The 24,447-nt window shown below is 37.2% G+C and overlaps 1 protein-coding gene across 5 annotated transcripts in view; it reads left to right on the top strand.

The window, feature by feature from the left end:
• The window catches only part of PDE4D (phosphodiesterase 4D), a 578,516-nt gene that overhangs the window by 535,777 nt on the left and 18,292 nt on the right, over window positions 1-24,447 (top strand). Inside the window, exon 1 of one of the 5 annotated variants that reach the window (XM_060092914.1) lies at window positions 17,833-17,908. The exons of the other annotated variants lie outside the window; for them this stretch is intronic. Coding sequence (XP_059948897.1) covers window positions 17,861-17,908 — 48 coding nt within the window. The 5' untranslated portion in view covers window positions 17,833-17,860. Of the gene's footprint in view, window positions 1-17,832; window positions 17,909-24,447 lie in introns of those variants that run through there. 5 annotated transcript variants of the gene reach the window in all.

Genomic DNA, 24,447 nt, shown 5'->3' with positions numbered 1-24,447 from the left:
GCTTGGGATAAACCTTTGGGACAGTCTCAGAGGAAAAAAGCAATCCCAGAGGGGTCACGTGCGGGTGTGAATGTTTAAGAGAGGACAGTCAGCTTTGTGGGTGGGGGGAGGGAGAGAACCAGCTGGAGAGGGGAGATTTATAGACATAGGGTATTTCACGTGGCGTGAGTCTTTTTTAGCACCAATAGCTGGCATCACCTTCTTCACCTGTTGGCTCCTTGAGTCATGGCCCAGTAGCAGCATGGGTGGGTTGTCACATCCAAGTGCTGGGCCATCCCCTAAGGACCTGTTGCCTGGGAGTGAGGATGTGGGACAGCAAAGTACAAGCTGGAACAGGGTGAGGAGAGACTGAGGTTGATTCACTAATAGTGATTAATTACTAGATGCCAAGAGAAAAGTGGAACAGAATAGCCGATGACAAATGTGAACCTTTATCTTGATTCTGCTTTAAATCTCCTAAATTCCAATGAGCTTAGCAATTCCTCTTCTGGGTATGAATGCACCCCACTAGAGTTGTGACCTTGGATACTTAAATTGCTTCAACTTCTCTGAGCCTCTGCTTTCTCGGTAAATCGGGATTAACAAAAACCTATCTCACAGGATGGTTATGGGAATTTAAATGAAAATTTATGTCAGGTGCAGAATATGGGGCACACCTCTAATAGGTACCGTGGCCTATCTTTAGTGGGGAAGGGAACTAATTTTAAACTTAAAAGGTGAACTTTATATACTGCCATATAGGTAACCCAATGCAACTGGAGCTTGAATCAACAGGCCTGGGCAAATGAGCTCAGAGTATGCATTTGAAATCTTGATCCCCATCATGGTGATTTATGAGCCCTCGCCAGCTTGCATATGGGATGGCCCACTGAAGTTGTTTACTTTAGTTTTAGCTCGTTACCTAGCATTCGTAGATAGCATATTTTTATTTACACTCTCACTGACCACTTAACCATGATTAGTTTGAAATAATATGTATGAAGGCAGCCACGAAAGAAACATTAGAGTGGTGAGGGCCTCATGTGGACCTCCTGTCCACGTTGTCTAAAAATTGTCACGTTACTTAGACTTTGCTTTTCCCTCACCCTGGATGACCTCAAAGCCCCCTCCAACTAATTTTTCTGATTCTGTGAAATATTGAGATTTTGATTATTAACAAAAGTGTCAAATATCAATCGATATCAGGTTACTAGATGTCTATTCTTGGGGAAAGAAGAAACACGAACCAAAAATAGAACTCTTTAATCATTGCACAGATTTAAAATGACAGTTAAGCTGAGAAACAGAGGAATGGATGAAATGACCTTGAACGTAGTTCCAGCCCAGATGGGCTAGTTCCAGTCTGAGTCATGGGTCTGACACTAGCCTTAGCCAGAGGGAGAAGAAATTCCCCAGCCGTGTAGTTGTTATGAGCTGAAAATGAATAGGTGATTGATCCCTTTCCATTTTCCACTTGCCGTCATCCATTTTGCAGAGAAATCAAACTTTGGCATTCTCAATAAAAAAAGTTCTTTTCTTTTTTAATTCCAAAAATCCTTAGAGGTGGAAGAGATTTATGAGATCAACCTGTTCACTTGCTTCATTACAGATGAGGTATCAAGGCACAGGAAAGTTAAAGTGACACACAACAGAACAGTCCTGTCTTACTTCTGTCAAGGCTTTTATCTTGTGGGAAATAAAAATTTTTTGTTATTAGACAAACCCCTGATTTCAGCCTTTATTGATATTATCACTTTCTAATGAAATTTTTAGTTCTGTTTTTAGCCAGATATGATTTTCATGTGAGAAGTAACACAGGAGGTTTTTTATTATTGTTATTTTGCATGTTTTGACTTCAGATAACCTCAGTCCAGTAGTTAGTCTTTCACTAAGGAATTTTTGTTTTGCCTGGTTAATGTAGGACATATATCTGCTCCAAAGGCTTTCATAGACGAGATGAGCCTTTTACATATGTGCATTTGTTTTCAAATACATAGAAAGAGAGAGAGAGACACACACATACATACGTACATAAAAACCAAGGCATATAGACATATACACTGAAAATATACATAGCCATATTAGTAAGCCTGTTGCATGTTAGAGAGTAATTCATGGTGTTCTGGTCCTGTAGGGGAGCTCAGGGTGTGTTCAACACTAAGGACGAGAATGATTGGGAAGCATCCCAGAAAAAGTGCCGCTTAGGCTAGATCTTGAACATAAAAGTTTCATATAGGTTGCCGGCGAGGGAGGAGATGATACTTCAGGGGCTGGATGAGGCAGGGTAGGATGGGACAGTCTTGTGCATTTACCTTATTGTTTGTGGGAGTGGGTGAGGAGTGGGCGTCCTGTATGAGTGAGCCTTCCTGGACCAGAAAATCTGATTATAGGAACAGAGGCAGGTGTAAAAAATGTAGGTTGGGGTCCTACAACATAGAGCACCTTAAGTGTCAGACTAAGCCATTTGCACATTACCCTGTAAGCTCTGAAGCACCATCGCATTTTATTATCAGGAAAATATTACAAGGAAAGTAACAAAATGATTTTAGAAAGATAAATCTGATGGTAGTATGCAGGATGGATCATATTGAGGAGAAATAGTGAAAGCAAAACAAATCCGTTAGGGAATTGGGCATATAAGTAAGGAGGGCCTGAAATACGATGGGAAGGAAAAGAAAGGAATGGTTAGGAGAAAGACTGCAGGAAAGGTGGCAGGATATATCAGACTTTCGGGGGAAGGCACTGCAGCCAGAGGAAAGGATGAAATTCTCAACCCAAGTAATAATAGAACGATGGTTGGAAAATCAGGAAGAGAAGGTTATTTGAAGAGAGTGGGGTGGAATATATGGCAGTTAAATTTTTAGACATGAAATTGGAGTGAAATTATATATCTAAGTAGAAATATCCTATAGGCCTTCAATTGTCATGACTGGATTTCTGGTGAAAAGACAGGCAACCTGGGAGTTGCCTGTACAACACTGATGGTTAAGACCTTCAGGCTTATCTGTCAAATGGGAATAATAAGAGTCCTCATAGGATTGGTATTAGAAATAAATGAGATGATGCCAGGCAAGTATTCAGCACTATTCCTGACACATAGTAGACAATAAATAAATATTTATCAATATCAATCAATAAATATTAGCCATTACTATTTTTTACTATGCATTTTAGGGACCCATATAATATGAATTATTAGAACTGGTATTCTGGAAGCTCTATTAAAGCCATCTGTTTGGTGAGTTTTCTTAATACCCCAAATGGAAGTTCATATGTTCTGATTCACATGCTTGCTTCCCTAGCTGTTAAGGGAAAGTGACATCCCCAGCTGTAATTGCTCATGTTTAACTGTTGATCACTGTTTGTAAGACCTGGAGTGTTTTTTTGTTTGTTTGTTTTTTGGTTTTGGTTTTGGGTTTTTTTTTAAACATCTTTATTGGAGTATAATTGCTTTACAATGGTGTGTTAGTTTCTGCTTTATAACAAAGTGAATCAGTTATACATATACAGATGTCCCCATATCTCTTCCCTCTTGCATCTCCCTCCCTCCCACCCTCCCTATCCCACCCCTCTAGGTGGTCATAAAGCACCGAGCTGATCTCCCTGTGCTATGTGGCTGCTTCCCACTAGCTATCTATTTTATGTTTGGTAGTGTATATATGTCCATGCCACTCTCTCGCTTTGTCCCAGCTTACCCTTCCCCCTCCCCATATCCTCAAGTCCATTCTCTAGTAGGTCTGTGTCTTTATTCCCGTCTTGTCCCTAGGTTCTTCATGATCATTTTTTTTTTAGGTTCCATATATATGTGTTAGCATATGGTATTTGTTTTTCTCTTTCTGACTTACTTTACTCTGAATGAGAGTCTCTAGGTCCATCCACCTCACTACAAGTAACTCAATTTTGTTTCTTTTTATGGCTGCGTAATATTCCATTGTATATATGTGCCACATCTTCTTTATCCATTCATCTGTAGATGGACACTTAGGTTGCTTCCATGTCCTCGCTATTGTAAATAGAGCTGCAATGAAGATTTTGGTACATGACTCTTTTTGAATTATGGTTTTCTCAGGGTATATGCCCAGTAGTGGGATTGCTGGGTCATATGGTAGTTCTATTTTTAGTTTTTTAAGAAACCTCCATACTGTTCTCCATAGTGGCTGTATCAATTTACATTCCCATGAACAATGCAAGAGGGTTCTCTTTTCTCCACACCCTTTCCAGCATTTATTGTTTGTAGATTTTTTGATGATGGCCATTCTGACTGGTGTGAGATGATATCTCACTGTAGTTTTGATTTGCATTTCTTTAATGATTAATGATGTTGAGCATTCTTTCATGTGTTTGTTGGCAATCTGTATATCTTCTTCGGAGAAATGTCGATTTAGGTCTTCTGCCCAGTTTTGGATTGGGTTGTTTGGGGTTTTTTTTATGTGACTAGTTAAGGATGTGAACTACTCTTCTGTTTGTTGCAACTTCTGTAATAAAGGCCCTGAGCCGTATTATTTTTCATCTGCTATGTCCAGAGTCAAATCAACTTTGAGGGGTTTATAAAGAGCTTTTGAAGAATGGAATTAGCTCAATGTAAGCAAATGATCATTAGCTCAATATCATCTCACCATTTTAAAACTACATTCATTCACCCAAAGTGGAATGAACTTACACAAGAGTAGAAGAAATCCAGGAGAGGTGGACCTTAATTATGAAGAGCTGTAGGACTCCTGTCTGGGTAGAAGGTTGGACTAGATGTCTTCAGAGGGGCTTTCCAGCATGGACATATGCCACAGAATCCAAGCACTGTCCTCTGTTTGATGAACCTGCTCCACCTCATGTGCATGGTTGATGTGCTGTCTCACAGGGCATTAGATTCACATTTGGAAGGTCAAGTAAAACAGACTTTGTTGTCTGGTTTTAGTTGTATTATTTTATTTTGTTTTTCCCTACTGTCTTTACTCCCAGAGGCAAAAATTTTTATGTTCTCCCCTCCGAAGGATACAAATATAGACAGGTATTTTAGAAGAATAAATGTCATTGGTGGTTAATACCAATTTTTATTGAAGTATGAATAAAAATAGATTAAATTATTTTTTTAAACCAGGTTTTCAGATCTAAGTTCTTTGTTAGAAGGAATATGTAGGTGCATCTTAGTTTATGGGCAATTAGAAAAATTGAATTTGTTTTTCAGATATTTTAGTGCCAGTAATTTACTCTCAAGATATAAGAATAATCATGTTTAATTTTAAAAAATTGTCTAAAAGCAGTATTTTGAATAAAAATGACTGCTATAGTATTGACAATTATCTAACCTTATACTGTATTTTATAGATGAAATACAGTACACTTAAAATATGACAAGACTTCCTTTTCCAGAAAAATGGCAACATGTATATAATTTGAATTCCAGGAAAGAATAAAGAGAATGGGGAAGAGGAAATATTCTAGAAGTTCAGTGAATTCCAAGCAGGAAATTTTTTTAAAAGAAACTCACATCCAGAGAAATCACAGAAACAAATAGATCCCAACACAGCCAGAGAGAAAAGGCAGATTATCTACAAAGAAATAACAATTAGATTGACAGCTGTTTAATTTGTGGGAAGGAGTGGGGGTTCTTCTGATTGGAAGAAATTAAATCACATCTGAAACTTTAGCTGCAAGGGCATTGAGGATATGGATTTTTCACATGTCCAGCCTCTGGAAGGCTCATAAAAGGAATGTGGGGGGCTTCTCTGGTGGCGCAGTGGTTAAGAATCCGCCTGCCAATGCAGCGGACATGAGTTCGAGCCCTGGTCCGGGAAGATCCCACATGCTGCGGAGCAACCAAGCCCGTGTGCCACAACTACTGAGCCTGCACTCTAGAACCCACGAGCCACAACTACTGAAGCCCGCACACCTAGAGCCCATGCTCCACAACACGAGAAGCCACCACAACAAGAAACCCGTGCACCGCAACGAAGAGTAGCCTCCGCTCACCAGAACTAGAGAAAGCCCACGCACAGCGACGAAGACCCAACTTGGCCAAAAATAAAATAAGTAATATAAATAAATTTATGTATAAAAAAAAGGAAGGTGGCATGGCTACTGTGCACACCTGTTTACCTTCTGAATCCCATACACTACTAAGTAAGCTACTTCAGAGCAGTTTGCTGACTGACCTTTCCTTAGTACTTGGAACCGTAGCTAACACATAGCTGGTGCTAATTAAATATTTGCTGATTGAAAGGATTAGCATCTTAAATCCTCATTGGTACTGGGCTTGATCTCCTTGATTCAAAGGCACCTGTAAAGTTGTACCTACCTTTTCCTCTAGAGATTGGAATTTGGTCCTGAAACCTGAAGGGATGTCCTTACATTTGTCTGGTCAGTGCATCCTGAGAAAATTATCCCTGTTTGTTTGATATCTCCAAAAGCATTTTCCACTGGTATCAGTGATTCTAATAGTTTTCAGACAAACCATTGATTGCATAAGCAATTGGGTAGATATTACTGTAGGAATCTTCATACAGCTGTTTTAACCAGATTGTTTTCCTTATGACAAGTTTCAGTGTTTCTGGTCCCAATGTAAATAACATCGCGTTCCTGACATCTACTTAACACACTGTCCTAGATGACTTTCATTAACTCCAATTCTCCACACAACCCAGAGACCTTAAATAGCTTGCTGTGTATTATTGTGCTCATAAGAGGCCGGGTCAAGATTAGAACTCAGGTGAAGCCAGCTAGAGAAACCAATGCCCTATACTATCGTATTTCTCATCATTCTCATACTCTACTCTTCTGTCACTGTTGAAAAAAAAAATCCCATTATTGCACGATTTTTAATTGTGTTTATGATTTCCTGTAGTAAAGTCTTCCTTCCAAAAATGCCTAAAGAAGACGTATCGCTTTAATAAAAATATTGCCAGCTATGAGTGCTAGATTCTAATTTTGGTTATGTTGTGTGACCTTGCTTAGGCTTTCACATTAATAATTTGCTGTGAGGATGGGATTTTTAAAAATAGATTATCCGTTTATGCCCTTTCTTTTGGGCTATTCTAAAAACATATTAAAAGATTTGGATGAACGTGGTCTATCCTAATGTAATGTCATTAGAGTATTTGAAAGTAACTGCATATTCACCACTCCATCATCTGATAGCTTTTCTCATCCAGAACTCTGTGAAGAACTTCATAGCACTCTTCTTTCTCCTTCTTTATCCTCCTCCAAATCTTTACCTCCCCCAGGTTTCTCCACAGCAAAGGGCACAAATATCCATTCAAGGCAGGGAGTCTAGGAATTGATTCTTCTTATTCCTTCACTTCCAGCGTTCAAGTCTTAATCAACTCTTCCTCCATGCTTCTTCCTCTATCTATCTGCTTTTGCCTCTCTATGAGCCATCCTCTACAGAGACAACTTTTTAAAATGTAAATCATGTCATGTCACTCCCTGCTCAGAACCTTCTGGTGGTACCCCACCCGCTCTGGAAGGCTTGCAAGGACCACATGATCTTGCCCTGACCCATCTCTAATCTCATTCTGCATACCTATCCTCCATCATGCTGGCCATGTTTTTCTAGCCCTTGCTCAGAGTGCTTTGGTCCAAATCTTTCATCTCTTTCTTGTCATCAGTATCTCATCTCAGATATTACCTTCCTGACTATTAATAGTCTACCATCACAGTATCACGTTACCCCCTTTTCTTTTATCCAGCATGTTTGTCACTCATTTTTTTTTTTTGTCTGCTTGTTTTTTGTCTTTTTGCCCCAAGAGTCCAAGGCTTACATGAGCAGAGAACTCTTCTGTCTTGTTCAGTACTGTATCCCTCATGCTGGCACATAGTAGCCATTTAGTAAATATTTGTTGAGTAAGTGAATAACCATTCTAAAAATTTTTATTACTTGATATCTAAAGACCATTACTTTCCACAAGAACTTTCAATGAAATCCTGGTATTTTTGTTCATTTTTGCTTGTTAATAAATGTGAAGGGAGCAGAATTAAGTACTGGAATAATTTTGAGAAATACTAAGTTAAACAAAATAAAACAAAGTTATGTAGTATGGGTCTTGGCAGAGCCTTTAATATGCTAAAGTACACAACTTCCAAGAAGGTTAACACTATGTCAGAAGTTTGACACTGGATGTCTTCTTTGAGAATTATTACATGGCACTACTGTTCTTTACAACGCGTTCTGGGAAATGCTGCCTTAGACAAAAACCCGTCATAATGGAAAGGGGAAAGGGGCGCTATGTTGAGTATAAGGAGGCAGATACATTGACCATAGGAGAACAGGCTGTCAACCAAGGACTCAGAAAAAGCTAAAACCCATGAAAAAAGGACAGAAGGACTCAAAAAGAATACAGCAATGGGACTATTCAGTTTTCTGCAGGCTACTCTACCTACTTTACTGGATTTCTCTCTCTAGCAGCTGGCACAGTGCTTGGACTAGAATGAGCATACAATGAACATGTGTTGACTTTTCAGAGATGAGTGAATAATGGTGGCCCAGGGTCACCATAAAATAATTAAATTAAGATCAGTTTGTTTAAGAAAGCAGGAAAATACCTAAAGTATTTTAGGGAATATGTCATTCTAAAGGATTAAGATTAAAATGTTATTAGTACTTATGAGAATACTTCATCGGTTATTATATTGCCTAAAGGCTTTGCATAACTAGGAATTTACTATATATTGTTCTATTCAAAGCGGGCACAGATTTTAGACAAACATATGCATGTTAGACTGGAATATAATGGTGGCTCTCTTTAGAAGGGTAAAAATCTTATTTTACCAAATGTAACTATGCCTCAGATTTTTGTTTTTCATTCTTCTTTAGGCAAAGTTAAGCAAATTTGGAATTAAAATAACTTGACAACATCACCTAACATTTTTTAAAGTCAGGTAAAATTTACAGATTGATAAGATGTACTTTTTAAAGATATAGTTGAATGTTTTTTGACAAATTATACAATTGTAGAACTACCACAATAATCTAGATATAAAATATTTCCCTCGCCCAAAAAGTTTTCTCTTGCTCCTTTGTAGTCATTCCCCTCCCGTACTCCCAGTGACTGGAAGCCAGTGATCTGACTGTCCCTATAGTTTTGCCTTTCCAGAATGTCATGAATGAAATCATACAGTGTGTGTGTGTGTATGTGTGTGTGTATAGCCTTTTGTTAATGGCTTCTTTCACTTTTCATAATGCTTTTGAGATTCATCCATTAATAACTTGTTGCATGTATTATTAATGTTTCTTTTTATTGCTTTCTGATATTTTATGGATGTACCACAATTTGTTTATCCATCCACCAGTCGATTGACATCTGGGCTTTTTCCAGGTTTCTGCTATGAATAGAATTTCTAGAAACATTTATATAAAGCTCTTTGGACACATGTTTTCATTTCTCTTGGGTAAATAATTAGAGTGGGATTGTTGGATCATACAGTCGGTGTTCTTGTTGACTTTATAAGAAAGTGCCACACTCTTTTCCAAAGTTGCTACACTGTTTTGCATTCCCACCAGCAATGTGTGAGAGTTCCATTTTCCTTGCATCCTGGCCAAATTTTATGACTTAAATTACTATAAGATTCACAGCTAAAAGTGATGTTCATAAAAGATTAAATATGGATTTACAGAAATATGCCTGTTTGCATTTTTTTATTATTGCTTTAGAAGACAGGCATTCTCTGTTTAAATTGTTTTCACAAAGCATACCGTGAGGTACAGAGGGGTACCTAAGTATTTTGTGGTGATTATAGTAGTCATCATAAACGTGGAGAATTGGTATTAGGACAATTTAAGTGAATTAGGGGTCCTAATTTTCTCTGGAAGTAGGAAGTTCCCTTTCATGCAAGATTATTTCTGTGGACGCTTCCTTTATGTGAGGTTTGTATCCCCATTCATTGCCTTAATTATTCTTCAGTGAAACAAAAGTCCTTGGTAGGTATGATGATGATAATGGCGTGGTGGTTTCAGCTAGATTTACTAATTAGTTATGAACAGAGAACACTATGTATCTACTCTGTATGATTCAAACTGTATTAACAATTATAGGATACTATGCTAACATTTAATGAGTTAGCCCATGTGGAAGAGAAATTTAAATAAAGGTATTATCACATCAGTTCTCATGTTATTTCAGCTTTAAGGAAACTTTCAACAAAAATAAGGTTTCTTATGTTAGGATTTCTTTCTCAGTAAATGTTACAGGTTTTTCCTGTTTTAAATAAAACTATTTTTGGGTGAAAATTTTCTAACCAGGTTAATTAAAGAATGATTCTTAGCTTTTCAGATGATTTTTAGGTTTCAAAAAATCAACCTGAAAAAATAAAACTGAAAACACCCCAAATCAATCAGGAGTTCCTCTTAATCTCAAGCCTCCAAAACATTTATAAAACATGTTTTTGTTTTCTGAAATGTGATGGCTCTTCAAGAACAGAGCTGTTCTTTAAATTGCATTTGGATCCCTTATCACTAGAGGGCAGTAAACACAAACAGATTTAGTGGATTTACTTGTGTTAAGGTTGTTTTTGTACTATTAGCATTAAAGAAAGTGTAGTTTTTATAATGTAAAAATAGATTTAAAATTCTGTTATTTGAAATACAGGTTGTCAATTAATTCTAGATCATTGTCTGCCTCCAAAACTACTTTTAAGGCGTTTGAAAGCAAAAGAACACTCAGCGATTTCAGAGACACTGGTATGCCGTCGTTATTGTATTTAATATCTGAAGTTTAACCTTACCTCAGAGTTCTTCCAGGGTCTTTTAGCAATTAGATTTGCATATGTTAAGCCGAGCAGTATTGGATATACAGACTTGCTTCTTGATTAATAACAACTCCCAGAACTTTGATCCTAAGTAGAAAGGTGTAAAATAAATATAACTGATTATAGGATAAACTATTTTCAGATGTAAATTCTACCAAAAGCACTACTGTTGCCAGGAATATCCCTTAAGTTGGAGAAATCTAAGAGTTAATAACACTTACTTTAACTAATTTTTAACTATTTCAAGGACAATAATAGATTGTATAGCTTAGAATTTATTATGTTAATAGACATATTGTTTACAGACTCTAGGGTAAATGCAGATTAATGCCTGAAATACTTTTTTGGCAATTTGGAGTACTCTGAAGCCAGACAGCCTGCGTTCAAATCCCAACACTGCTACTTTGGCTTTGGGACCTTGGCTAAAACACTTGACCTTCAGTTTCAGAAACCTTCAGTTTCCTCACAGTTTGGTTTATTTCTTTTTCTTTTTCCCTATTCAAAAATGTTTTCTCTCTCTTGACCTCTGTTGCAAAGGCAATGATGCCAGCGTGTGTTAGTATATCAAAGACTCAACTCCATCAGCAGATTTTTAAATATCCTAAAATAGTCCACAAAGGTTGTTGATTGCTTGGGGTATCGCTTAAGGACCAATGAAATGAAGAATAAAATAGGAGTGACATCTAGAGATCCTGAAGGTTATTATTAGCAAAAGAGAACTGAATGCTACAGAAAATTATGTATTTTTTTCTGTTTTGGTACATGCACACACATTCATATGTGAAATCCTTTGGATGTTTGAGAGGAAACTCAGGAAACCTGACTTCTCCCTGTGTGTGAGGGCATCTGTGTCTTGTTCACATCGTACCCGCACACACAAGTAGGTCTCACTGTCAGGTGAAGCTGCCTGTCTTTCTCTGGGCACCAGCTTCCTGAATGCACTAGTTAGTAGGTGGAGTCAGCACAAGGATTAAGAATAAATTAATCCACTCCTCAATTCATACAATTTATCATAGAGTTTGAATCAGCCTAATTATATGACGAGCTATTCATCCACCATGAAGAGCAAAGACTAAAAGAGACCTAAACTCTCATCTCAGCCCTGCCACGTCCAGGGCAAGTTATTGACTATTTAAGAGTGTCTGTCTTTTCATTCTTTAAAATGGGGATGATATCTATCTACCCAGGATGTTGCACAGATTAGAGATAAGATATAAATATAAAGCACTTGGTGCAAAGTAGGTGCCTAATAAATGCTGTAAAATTCCTGTTACAGTTTCCTCATTAAAACTGTCAGAAGCCAAGTCTGTCTATAAACATTGTATCTCTCGGGCTCCATCCATATTTCTCTTCTGGATTGTCTAGATTTCTTTCTGCAGGCTCTACAACTGTGGCAATGGGAAGGAGCTTCTAGTCTGCTTCTTATGATGGGAATAATTAAATGAATTTTAATTTGGCTCAGAGCTTTAAAAAAAGGATTTCTTATTCCCTAGAAATATGGAAACCTTCCTTGGTACTTTTTACTTCATATTATTATGTATTAGTATTAGTATTATGTAAATAGTAGTATTATTATGTAAAAGTATTATTATTATTATTACTACTACTTCTACTCTGCTCTTACTATTATCTCCCCTGCTACAGCAAATTAGGGATTTACAGTTGAATCTCTTTGTGCCTGTGGCTCACTAACTATTTTGGGAAATATAAAGAAAGAATATCTTTCTTGCCTCAAGCATCCTCCACCCTGGTTGAGGAGACAAAGTTCAAGGCAGTTGTAGCAACTAGGACAGTGTTCCTTAACACTGGGGAACATTGAGGAAATTTCAGGTACACTGACTGGACTGTACTCCGGGCATTTCATGGGTAGAGCCAGGGAGGCTCGACGGCCTAGCATACATGGGGTAGTCCTTCACCAGGGAGTGTTTCTCTGTGTCAGCAACCATTCACGTAGGTTGAAAAATTCACTCACGATTATCTGAGCCTAGAACACAACTACTTTTTACATAGAAATGCAAAATGTTTTTTGCATGGTTTTAACCCACACTAAATTTTTGAGTAATGCAACCACAGTGTATACTGAGGGAGGATGGCACTTTGTTACATTTGAAAACCTTCCCAAGAGCCATTCACCACTTTGGAAAAAGATCATCCCTCCAATACAGCACTCCTGTAGTTATTTCCATTTTGCTTTCACATTCATGGTAATTTCTCCACATCAGAGGAATCAGAGCAGACACTTACATAGCACATGGTGTGCTAAGTGCTTTATGTGTATGTACTGATTAAAACTCACAACAATCTGTAAGGAAGATACAATTATTATTCTCATTTTCCAGATGAGTAAACTGAAGCATGGAAAGTTTAAATAACTTTCTCAAGGTTACACAGCTAGTAAGTGATAGTAAAATATAAGCTTTTGACTATTTTTTTTAAATGTAGTTTTGTACAAGTATTTATATTTTGCAGTGTTTAATATAAATTACTCTTCTTCACCGTTATGTTACTGATAAGCCATTATACTAGGTTTTTTTTTTTTTTTTTAAGTATCTATATAAGGATTTACTTAGTATGTATGCATATATTTAGTAAAGTGTGTATGCAGGAAGAGCATTTAGGAATTTCATTTCAGGATAAAAAGTATTTGTTACAAAAAGAAAGAAGTCACTTAGTTTGAAGTTCATCAAAGAATAAAACAGATTGGTGGATGGATACAAAAAGGGAGCAGTAGGTCTGATATGGCTGAGAACCCCTGTAAAGCATAGTTAGGATTTAAGTGATTGTAGGACCTTCCTTGCTCTGCGGGAGCTCACAAGGCCTGCTCCTGCCTCAGGGCCTTTGCCCTTGGCAAACCCAGCACTTGACTCCCTCTCCTTCCAGGTATCCACGTGACTTGCTCCCTCTCTTTCTTCAGGCCTCAGTGTGTGTCACCTCATCAAAGAGGCTTTCCCTGATCATCTTATAAGAGAGGAATCTTTATCCCTAACACTTCATACCCTCCTTATCGTTTATTTTTCTCTATTGCACCTACCATCACATGATGTATTATATATTTACCGACTTAGTTGTTGAATGTAAGCTCCAGGTGAAAAACCTTTGTTCACTGCTATGTCCCCAGTATCCAGGACAGTGTCTGGTATATAATAGGAGAATAACAAGTAATCATTAAATAAAGGAGTGCGTGTAGAATAGTTAGAGTTTGGAGAAGGGCTGGAATATTTGGTTTTGATATGTACTTCGAATGATTTAAATCTGACTTTGAAAGACCAGCTTGAGGTAGATGGAATAAAAGCAGCAGAGAGCTCTAGGCAGTGAATTCGCTGTGAGTAGAGATAGGAAAATGGGACCATCTGCTATGTTGTAGGGATGGGTGGAATAGTAGCCTGTTGGGAACAGAGCAAGGGTGTAAAGAGCTGTTGAAGATGGGCTTGGAGTTGGGGATTAGGGTCAGAGGTTGTCAAGCTGGAGTTCCCAGAGGAGTCTGGAAGGTGAAGCAGGTGATGCCGAGTTGTCAGTGACTGGCTTTGGAGTGGCAGGCTGAAGCTGGATTTGAGGAAAACTGGCCTTGCAGTGGAGATCAGTAAGGGGAAGGAGAAAAGCCAAAGGAGATGAGCTAAGAAGCAATTATAGTGTTTTGGGTCTGAGACATGGAACGATGTGACGCAATTGGAAGGAAACATGATATGTTTTTTTAGAAAAAGGATAAGCCTGGGAGTTAAAGTATGTAGGCACCTTCATGGAATAGTTATGATGATGATGGATGATCATCATCATCACCTAATACCTGTTTATCACTATGTATCAGATGTTGGGGTTTTTTGGGGGGGTTGGGGTTGATTTTTGGTTTTTTGTTTGTTTGGCCACGCATCCCACGCAGCATGTGGGATCTTAGTTCCCCGACCAGGGATTGAACCCGTGCCCCCCTGCAGTGGAAGCATGGAGTCCTTAACCACTGGACCCCCAGGGAAGTCCTCAGATGATGTTTTAAGTGCTTTGTGTATAACATCTCATTTATTCTCATAATAATTGTTCTGGTTATTTCTTACTATATAACAAATCACTTCAAACGTAGTGGCTTCAATTACCGAGTTTTTATTACTTTTCATTGTTTTGCGGGTCGATTGGGCTTGGCTCAGCATTCTCACTTGGAGTCCCTTATGTGGTTGCAGTCTGATGGTGGCAAGGGCTGGAGTCATCTAAAGGGGCAACTACCTGGATGACTAAGATGGAGTCTTCCCTCTCAGGTCTGGCTCTGGGCTGGCGTGGCTGGCAGAGCTGGAGACCGGCCACGCGCGCACGTACACTGGCTCATACCCTCTCTCTCCTCTTCCTCCTCATCTCCTTCTCTCTGTCCCTCTCCCAGCAGCCTCTCCATAAAGTCAGCATGGGCTTCCTCCTAGCATGGCAGTCTCAAAATAGTCGGACTTTCTTACAAGGTGGCTCAGGGAGCCCAACAACATGTTCCCGGAGGCCAGGGTGAGAGCTGCAGTACTTCCTGTGATGGCCTCCACAGTCAGGCAGCATCCCTTGCTGGTTACACAAGCCAGCTCAGATTCAGCGTAGGGCAGTGTGGCTCATTAGGAGGCATCTTTGAAGAGCAGTGACCACAGTAAACAATTTTACAGATGAGGAAACTGACACACTAAGAAGTGGGAATAGAGGATTTGAACTCAGAGTCTGGTTCTTAGTACCTGGGTGAACTTGGGAAAATGATTGTCTCTCTAGGTATCCCGTTATATGGAAATGAGGAAATTGGAGGAGATGATGTTGAAGGTACTTCCATTTCTCTCAGCCTTTAAGGCTTTGGATTTAGATGATGGGCCTGAGAATGAAAGGAACAGACTAAGTGAAAAAGCGTTCTGTAGAAGACAGTACTTTGAAACAGTGTTGGTGGAGGGAAGGTACGTGGTGGATGGGGAGCACGTAAGGGTTACTCAAGGATTCAGTTGGATTATTGTATTAAACGTCTAACAGTGGTCAGCTCGCATGGAACACCTATTGAACAGCAGGAAAGAGTCACAGATTTCAGTCTGGGGCACTGGAATATGGGCCCACTGAAGGAAATGGGAGTGAGTAGTCATAATAAGCACTGCTTCAAATAGAAAAATGGATCCACCAATTTTGAAAAAGTTCGAGATGACTAGCAGAGCATTCCAACGGGAAGAATATCTTTTAGTCATTTGTAAATAAGGTGCTAAAATTCAGGTTAGAAGTGGTCGTTAGAGAGTGGTGGCCCTCCGAGAGAGTCTTTCTTTGTGGATGTCCCAAATTAGAGGATGAAGAGAAGAAGGCAACTAAGGTACGGGCAGAGAAGTGGGAAGAAAACCTTCATAAAGAAGCTGCAGGTCTTGGGAGTGAGGGAGAGGGGAGAGGGTGGTCAAACAGTGTAGAACGCTTCAGAGAAGTTGAGGAGAATGAGAGACTAGTGAAAGGGGAGCGCCTCTGTATTCTTCCAGAAGCAGTTTTAGTGGAGTCTTGGGGGTTTAGCATCTTTCTTTTGTAGAGGATTAAGAGGAATTTAGGAAATGAACAGAGTGGGTGTGAACTGTAGCTGAGGACTTTGGCAGCAAAGGACCAGTTGAAGCTCAAAGAGGCAGGGATTACCTGGCTGTTTCTGATGAGGCTGTGCTCTCTGAGACGGACATACCTGATGCAGAAAGACTGAGCAGTCACCCGGTCAGCAAGTCATAGACGTGCCGAGCAGTAGGTCCAAACTGAGATGGAGGGGAGGTAGAATGGACAGAACTTCATGCTGAAATAGAGGAAAAGCTAGATTCCCCTCATTTCTTACCCATAAGACCTCTTTAGGATAAAAGTTACAGAATAATGCTGTCCCAAACCAAATAAGAAAGATCATTTTTTCCCAAAGGAATTTAGATTTCTTATTTAGCTCTTCTTGTAAAAGGCCTGATTACCCTTGAGCTCAATTCTGTATTCTTAAGAGCCACTCTATACCTTTACACAATCATAAAAATGTTCTCCTCTGATCAAAATATAGATCCCGAAATCTGTACACAGGACACTGCATTCTTTAACCATACACAGTGCATTAGCTTTCAGGGTTTTTTTTTTCCCCCACAATCAGATTTATCCCCACCCTTAGATTTTTAAGATTGTGGAGCTCAACCGTATATAACAACAGAAACAAAAGTAACTGAGAATAGCAATGCCACACAGGTGAGGAAATGTAACACTTCCATTTATGAATTCTGGACATTAATCGTATTTTATAATTACAGTATGCTGTTATGTTGGACTGAGGAAGAACTTCAGCTATGTCTGTGTTACCGGGGAAACCACTTGTTTTGGATTTGACAGAGGGAGACAATTAAAATGCCTGATTGCCAATTTTAGAGCAGCTTTTATTTTATTTATTTAAAATTTTTACAGCAGCTTTTATTTTGAAGAGAAGTCAGAGAATATTAAAATCCATAGAAATGACTCTGAAAGGATTGGCAATTCTTATTTAAGAATGAACTATGAATTATGTAGAGTTTTATGGTGGTTATTTATCACTGTGAGAGGGGAAGCCCATTCATCTTTTCATGCGGCAGCCTCAGCTATAGGGATACCATTATTAAATGGCGTTTACCAGAGGTGAGGAGGAAAACCTCCTCCCCAGAGGTTCACCCTTGCCAACCAATCACAGAGCAACCTGGGCCTAGTCCACACCCCCTGCCCTGTCAGACCCAGGGACGCAGTGTGATTGGTGCATAGTTGGGGTTTTATGGGAGGGGTTTCTTGTCACTCTTCCTGGCTTCCCTGCAGTTCCTTATTTGGTAGCTTTTGACAGAACTAGTCTTTCTTGCAGCTAAGCATCTTGACATACATTATTCATTAAGCCCTGGAGCTCAGGGAGAGAAAGATGCAGACCCTTAGATCTTTAGATGTTTCTTTATCACATGAATTGTCTTTATTCAGAATAGTGGTTGAATTCTGTTGCATTCTGGAGTTTTACAAATGGAATGCATTCAATGGGAAACCAACTGGATGGGATCTAATGCGAGGCTTTCTTATGTGTACCTAATTACCAAAAATCTTTAAAAACCTACATATTCTGTGCTTGTGGAGATGGTTAAAGTATCAAGGTTTTGAAGATACACATATATTAGAATTTATTGTCTCTCTATATAATCAGTCAAAAATGCCTGAAGCAAACTATTTACTGTCAGTATCTTGGGGCTACATAAAGGTAAGATTTATTTAGCCTTTGTAAACTCCTGATTACTCTGAGTACATAACTAATAATTTTAATAAATTACAATGGAGTTAAGCTTTCTAAGCAATCTTTTATTTTTTCCTTAGATATAAACTACAGAAGAAATATGGGTTTTTACTGGTCAAGATAAGGAGAAATTGTAGAACTTTTATTAGTTATAATTTGCATGTTAAAATAGCTTTTTAATGTTCAGCATTTATTCTATTTTGTCATGTGGTATAAATTTGAGTTATTCTTTTAGTATCAAGGTAATTAAATAAATTCATTGGAAATAAATAATTGGGCTAAATTATAACTGGTACATGGGCTCTAATTAGTATGTAGCACTTAAAGTTTATAAAAATTAATTTGTGGCTCTTTCTAAAAATCTGTACTGCTTTTACCTGATGAAGAGTATGTTTTTTTTCACCTTTGGATATAAAGCTCTAGATGACATTAAAGTTGACATTACTTGACTCTTCAGGTGATATCTTATTAAAATGAACACTTGATCATCTATTTGTAAAACTGGAAGATGTAAATTTATATGATACTGCTATTTTTGTTAATCTCAAAAAATGAATTAGTACACTGCATTTAATAAGATTGTGTTCCTGCTTGGCAAGCTTCTTACACATGCCCTGTGGTAATGCTAACCTGGCGATCCTAGCTGTTTAATAGAAACCTGAAGTAGAAAAACCTTTTTCAGTTCTAAAGGAGGCATCACTTCAGAAATTGGAATTTATTCTGGAATATTTGAACAAATCACAATACATATTTTTAAAGAATCCTTTTCCATTACTTTAAGGATGCTCAGATTGTAGTATTTTGCATTTTCTTTGTTTCTTTTTAAAGGAGAATTTCCTCTTTCCTGTGAGATTTATTCTCATTCTAAGCAAACTTATTTCAGTTTTAGTTGTCCGAAGTCATGATTTTCCATGTCCCTTTAAATCTAGATGGTCCAGATTTTTGTAATTTTCATTATTTGAATTGCTAGCCATTTCTTAGTTTAAAATGTTTTTTAAATATAGAAAAATGTAGAGAATAATAAAGAAGCCCCCTCCCTCCAGTCTCCCTAGAAGTCATTTCTTAGCTTTTAGACAGTTCATTTTGATAGCTTTTTAAAGGGCTTCACATTTGTGTTATAATTATGAATAATACCTTCAGGAATCTAAACACAGAATTTTAGTGCTTTTTGAGAAAATTTTTGCTGGAAAGCTTTATGCTTTTAATACCATATTGCTAAAAACTTAGGAAGGACCAGTATAAATGTATTTAGTCTTATTATGTATTTTGAAAGATTTATTTTTATACAGCTAATACAGTATTTATTTTAGCTTTTAATGCTGATATCCACCAAAGTTGTAGTGTATCACAGTGCAGCATATTCAAATGATTTTTAGCAGAATGTTGTGGGGAAAAATAAACATTTACTTAATATTTAAACTTTACCACTTTCTTAATTATATACTAGAGTATATATAATATACCCAGTAGCACGTTGGCTTGAGGGGGAAGTACAGGGATTAAATTTAAGAATACTTTAATTTTGTTTTATTATTTAATTTTGTTTCATGCACAGTCTTAAATATAGAACATAAATTGGAAAACTGGAGTTTAAAAAGCAATATACAGTATTCAATTCAACTGCACTTTCACTTTCTTTTATGCTTTGAATTTGCTGCATACAGACATTCTGATGCATAATGAGAACAAAGGATTTGAAAGCATTCACTTAGAGATCTTCCTCTGTTTTTCTTTGTTGCAACAATAATTCTACATATTATTTCAGACTATTTAGACCAGAAAGAATCAGAATAACTCATCAGCCAAAAATATTTAGAGGCCACTTTTCTTTGATATCTAAATGCTCAATTAAATTGCTCTGCATTTTGCAACCAGTTCTTTTGAAAAGCAGTTCTGTATTTTGTCACTTCTAAATCTATAAATTGAGAACCCATAACAGTGTTCCTGAAAAAGTACATTTTATTACCTTTTCTAATCATTTTCCCCCTCATGGTAATTATATATCATTATCTTAATAAATGGCATGTAGCTATCTTAAAATGAGAGAAATTCCACTTACATTTTAAAATGATTGTTGAATGGTTAAGTTTATTGTTCTTTAGCACATCCTGCTGTGCACTCCAAGACCAAACTGTAAGAGCAACTACCAGTTGAGAAAACTCTGATGGTAATTTTTGTGGTTATTAATTTAGCTTCCCTGGACTGTATGTTTTATATCAATAGCAAAAAAAGGAAGCAATATTAATTCCTCTTAGAAAGTGCCCTTACGTTATAACTTAATTGACTCTCTGGAAATTGTCTTTAGGAAATCTCCCATACTCTTGGGAAGAAAGAGGACTGCTTAAAATATTGTGTCATCTAATTATGTTGAAAGGAAATGTTGACTTCCTTGGAGCACCTCACAAGTGGGAGGGAGATAAGTGTGCCATGAAGGGTTTCTCCACCCATGCTTTTGAGTTTGGAACAAAGGCAGAAGGGTAGTCTGGGAATATATGTATATGATTCAGAAATAATCAGTAGAATATAATCTGTCATTTATCAGTCTACAATAGAATCCTTTCGCTGGCATTTTTTTTTTGCCTCAGTTATCTGTACCAACTGGCTATTTTGATGAGTTGTGTAATCAAACTGACAGGAAAAGACACCTCGTTCTTCATATTCTGCCAGATAAATCCAATAATTTGTGTGGCATATCTGCAGAGACCACGCAGTTTTTCTGCTTGGGCGTATGGCATCATATTTCTCCTACCAGGTTGCTTACTAGTTAGAAGGTGTCTCTATAGAAAAACTGAGCTCCTATCTAACTTTTCCAGAGGCACCAACTCCCCCACGCCCCACCAAGGTTGCATCGTTTTTTAGTTACATTGAGAGAAATTCACGGAGGGCAGGTGGACAGTGGTTCCTGTATGACACACTGTAGAAATGCTAGGAGTGGCTGATAGCCTTACCTATTCCCCCAGCTTTTAAGAAAGGACTTTGTCATGACCAGGCAGTTCTTAATAGCAACTTTTATCTCATAGCACAGACAATTTCAGGTCAAAGAAATATTTCATTAAATAGACGTTTAAGGTGTTTAGCAGACTCTCTTGAATATATTTTGCCCAAAGAGTAGATTTTTTCCAAGAGTAAAATTTCATTCATTAAACAGGATTTACTTACCTTTGGGCCTTTATGCGTGGTATTATTGTTATATTTTTGAAGAATGGTGACCATTTCTTATATGAATAACACCCTAATTATTTTTTGGAATTGGTAAGGGAGCTAGATAGTTAGATACATATTTTGTGTGAGCATAACTATAGTTAGGTCTTCCATCCATTTGCCCTGCAATGATAAAAATCAGCTATCACTATAAAAGGGCCCAGGAAACTGGAAGATAGAAAGAACTCAATGTTGAGCACCCACTATGTGCCAGTGTGAGTTAAATAATCTAATACATTCCTGGTTGATAGTCTATAATTTACTTAAGAAAATATAACTTTATAAAAAGATCAGCAAAAAATTTTTTGAACACTATTGGAAATGTCTTCATGAACATTCTTGGAAGGTTCCAAATTTTATTTTTTCCCCAGCGGATCATAATATATAATGCTCAGTGAAAATAAGCAGCAACCCATGTTTCGTACACTGCATGATGCCAGTTTTAAAAATATATATACAACCTTGTGACTTATTTATTTTATAACTGGTTGTTTGTACCTCTTAATCCCCTTCTCCTATTTTGCCTATCCCTTACCCTGCCCCCCACTCTGGCAACCACTAGTTTTTCTGTATATGCGAGTCTGTTTCTGTTTTGTTATATTTGATCATTTGTTTTGTTTTTTAGCTTCCACATATAGGTGAAAACATACAGCATTTGTCTTTCTCTGACTTCTTTCATTTAGTATAGCACCCTTCAGGTCCATCCATGTTGTCACAAATGGCAAGATTCCATTCTTTTTTATGGTTGAGTAATATCCCACCAGGTATGTGTGCCTATATATATATATAGAGAGAGACAAACACACACATATATATGATATATATATATATATATATATATATATATATATATATATATATCATAAGATGTAATCTACAGCACAGAGAATATAGACAATAAAATTACAATAACTTTGTATGGTACAGAATCTATAAAATGTTCAGTCACTCTGTTGTGTACCTGAAACTCATGATATTTTTAAGTCAACTGTACTTCAATAAATATATATATACAAATGAAAAAAAAAGGCATAGAAAGAAATATAGCTATTTATATATGGTTATTAGCAGTAGAACAGTGGGGTTGTACATGAGTTCTAATTTTTTCTATATAACTTTCTAGATTTTTTATATCCCATATGCATTTTATAATCAGAGCAAGTTATAAAAAAAATACACAAAGAAAGTGAACTTTGTGTTCCTGAGTTTGAGAATAACCTCTCTCAACCTGTAAATTAAACAACCAGAGGCATTTCTATTGGTTGTAGCCAGTTCTTCAGTTTTGACTGCAGGAGAATGCTAATATGCATTTCTTGTATCCAAAAGTCTGTTGAAATTTTTTTATTGATCTCTCGCAGTACTTTACAGTGATAAATTCTTATACCTAATCTAGGTGGTCAATAAGATTAACTCTGGAAGCTATTTGCCAAATTATCTTGAATTAGAACACCTTGGTATGAATTATGCAGAGAATCAAGATTTTTTTTTAAATTCTAATAAACTAATTAAATACTGAGTTAGAATTACATTTCAGACATTACTAAACAATGAGCTCACTACTCTCTTTTTCCAGACTTAAATGAGAATTTATAGGGAAATTCAAAATTTTAAAGGCTACTAAATATTAGAGTAAGATGTGACGTTTTTGGATCAAGTATCTAATAGTTACTGTATGTTAATGTATGTTAAGATAAATATTAAGGTATATTAAAAGGTCTATTTGGGTTATTTTGGAAGTCAAAGGAAGATACATTAAGAAGCAGTTGAAGTAGTTGAGAAAACCATAATTCAAAAAGAGTCATGTACCACAATGTTCATTGCAGCTCTGTTTACAATAGTCAGGACATGGAAGCAACCTAAGTGTCCATGGACAGATGAATTGATAATGAAGATATGGCACATATATATAATAGAATATTACTCAGCCATAAAAAGAAATGAAATTGAGTTATTTGTAGTGAGGTGGATGGACCTAGAGTCTGTCATACGGAGTGAAGTAAGTCAGAAAGAGAAAAACAAATACCATATGCTAACACATATATATGGAATCCCCCCCCCCAAAAAAAGGTTCTGAAGAACCTAGGGGCAGGACAGGAATAAAGACACAGATGTACAGAATGGACTGGAGGACATGGGGAGGGGGAAGGGTAAGCTGAGACAAAGTGAGAGAGTGGCATGGAGATATATACACTACCAAATGTAAAATAGGTAGCTAGTGGGAAGCAGCCGCGTAGCACAGGGAGTTCAGCTCAGTGCTTTGTGACCACCTAGAGGGGTGGGATAGGGAGGGTGGGAGGGAGATGCAAGAGAGAGGGGATATGGGGATATATGTATATGTATAGCTGATTCACTTTGTTATAAAGCAGAAACTAACACACCATTGTAAAGCAATTATACTCCAATAAAGATGTTAAAAAAAAAATAAGAAGCAGTTGATGGATGGAAAAGCATAACATCATTGAGAATTCTGGATTTTGATAATGCCATGTAGTGGTGGTAGATAAATTCCAGGTGGTAGATAAATTTCTTTGGATAAAATAGGCACCAGAGCACCAGTAAAATAAACTGTGAAGCAGTGAAGTTTCAATTGAACAGGTCAATGTTCAATTGTTTTTATGGGACTTAGGAAGATAGATTGGTAAATCCTGTGAATGTTTGAGAACCAATAAATCCCCACTTAGAAAAAACTTTACAAAGGAAATATTATATAGTATCTATTCAAATATTTTCTCCATAGTTCTGGGAGAGTACTCAAATAAATCTATTCAGTTTTGCTTTGGGGGAAAAGACTACATTTTAACCTCTGACCAGTATACTTACTCATTTCTGCTAATGACAAATTAAATGATAAAAACATACCATGTTTTATTGTGTGGCAACCCTTTTATAGGTTTATAAATTCATTTTTTCTCTTCTCTAAATACTAATAATGCATGTTATTTTTTATGCCTTTTTTCCCCTTAATTAATGTCGTCCTTGAGTGTCTCAATCTGTGCTGTCCAATATGGTAGCCCCTAGCTACATGTAACTATTGAAGTTTAAATTAATTAAAATGAAATAAAATCCAGAGTTCAGCTCCTCATTTGCACTAGCCACATTTCAATTGCTTGATAGCCACATATGGCTAGTGGCTCCTGTAATGGATAGCAGAGATTATAGAATTTTTTCATCACTGTAGGAAGTTCTATTGGATGGGACTGATCTAAAGAGTCAGGACAGGTTAAAAATTCTTTGGCATATTTTCTGTAACTTAACATATGCTTATGTTATTTCACTTCAACTTTCTTCTTCTGTTATTTCATTTT

This window comes from Mesoplodon densirostris, chromosome 3 (assembly GCF_025265405.1).
Source record: "Mesoplodon densirostris isolate mMesDen1 chromosome 3, mMesDen1 primary haplotype, whole genome shotgun sequence".
Lineage (NCBI taxonomy): Eukaryota > Metazoa > Chordata > Mammalia > Artiodactyla > Ziphiidae > Mesoplodon > Mesoplodon densirostris.
Note: the sequence above shows the minus strand (reverse complement) of the source record. Positions and strands in the feature narration are given on the sequence as shown.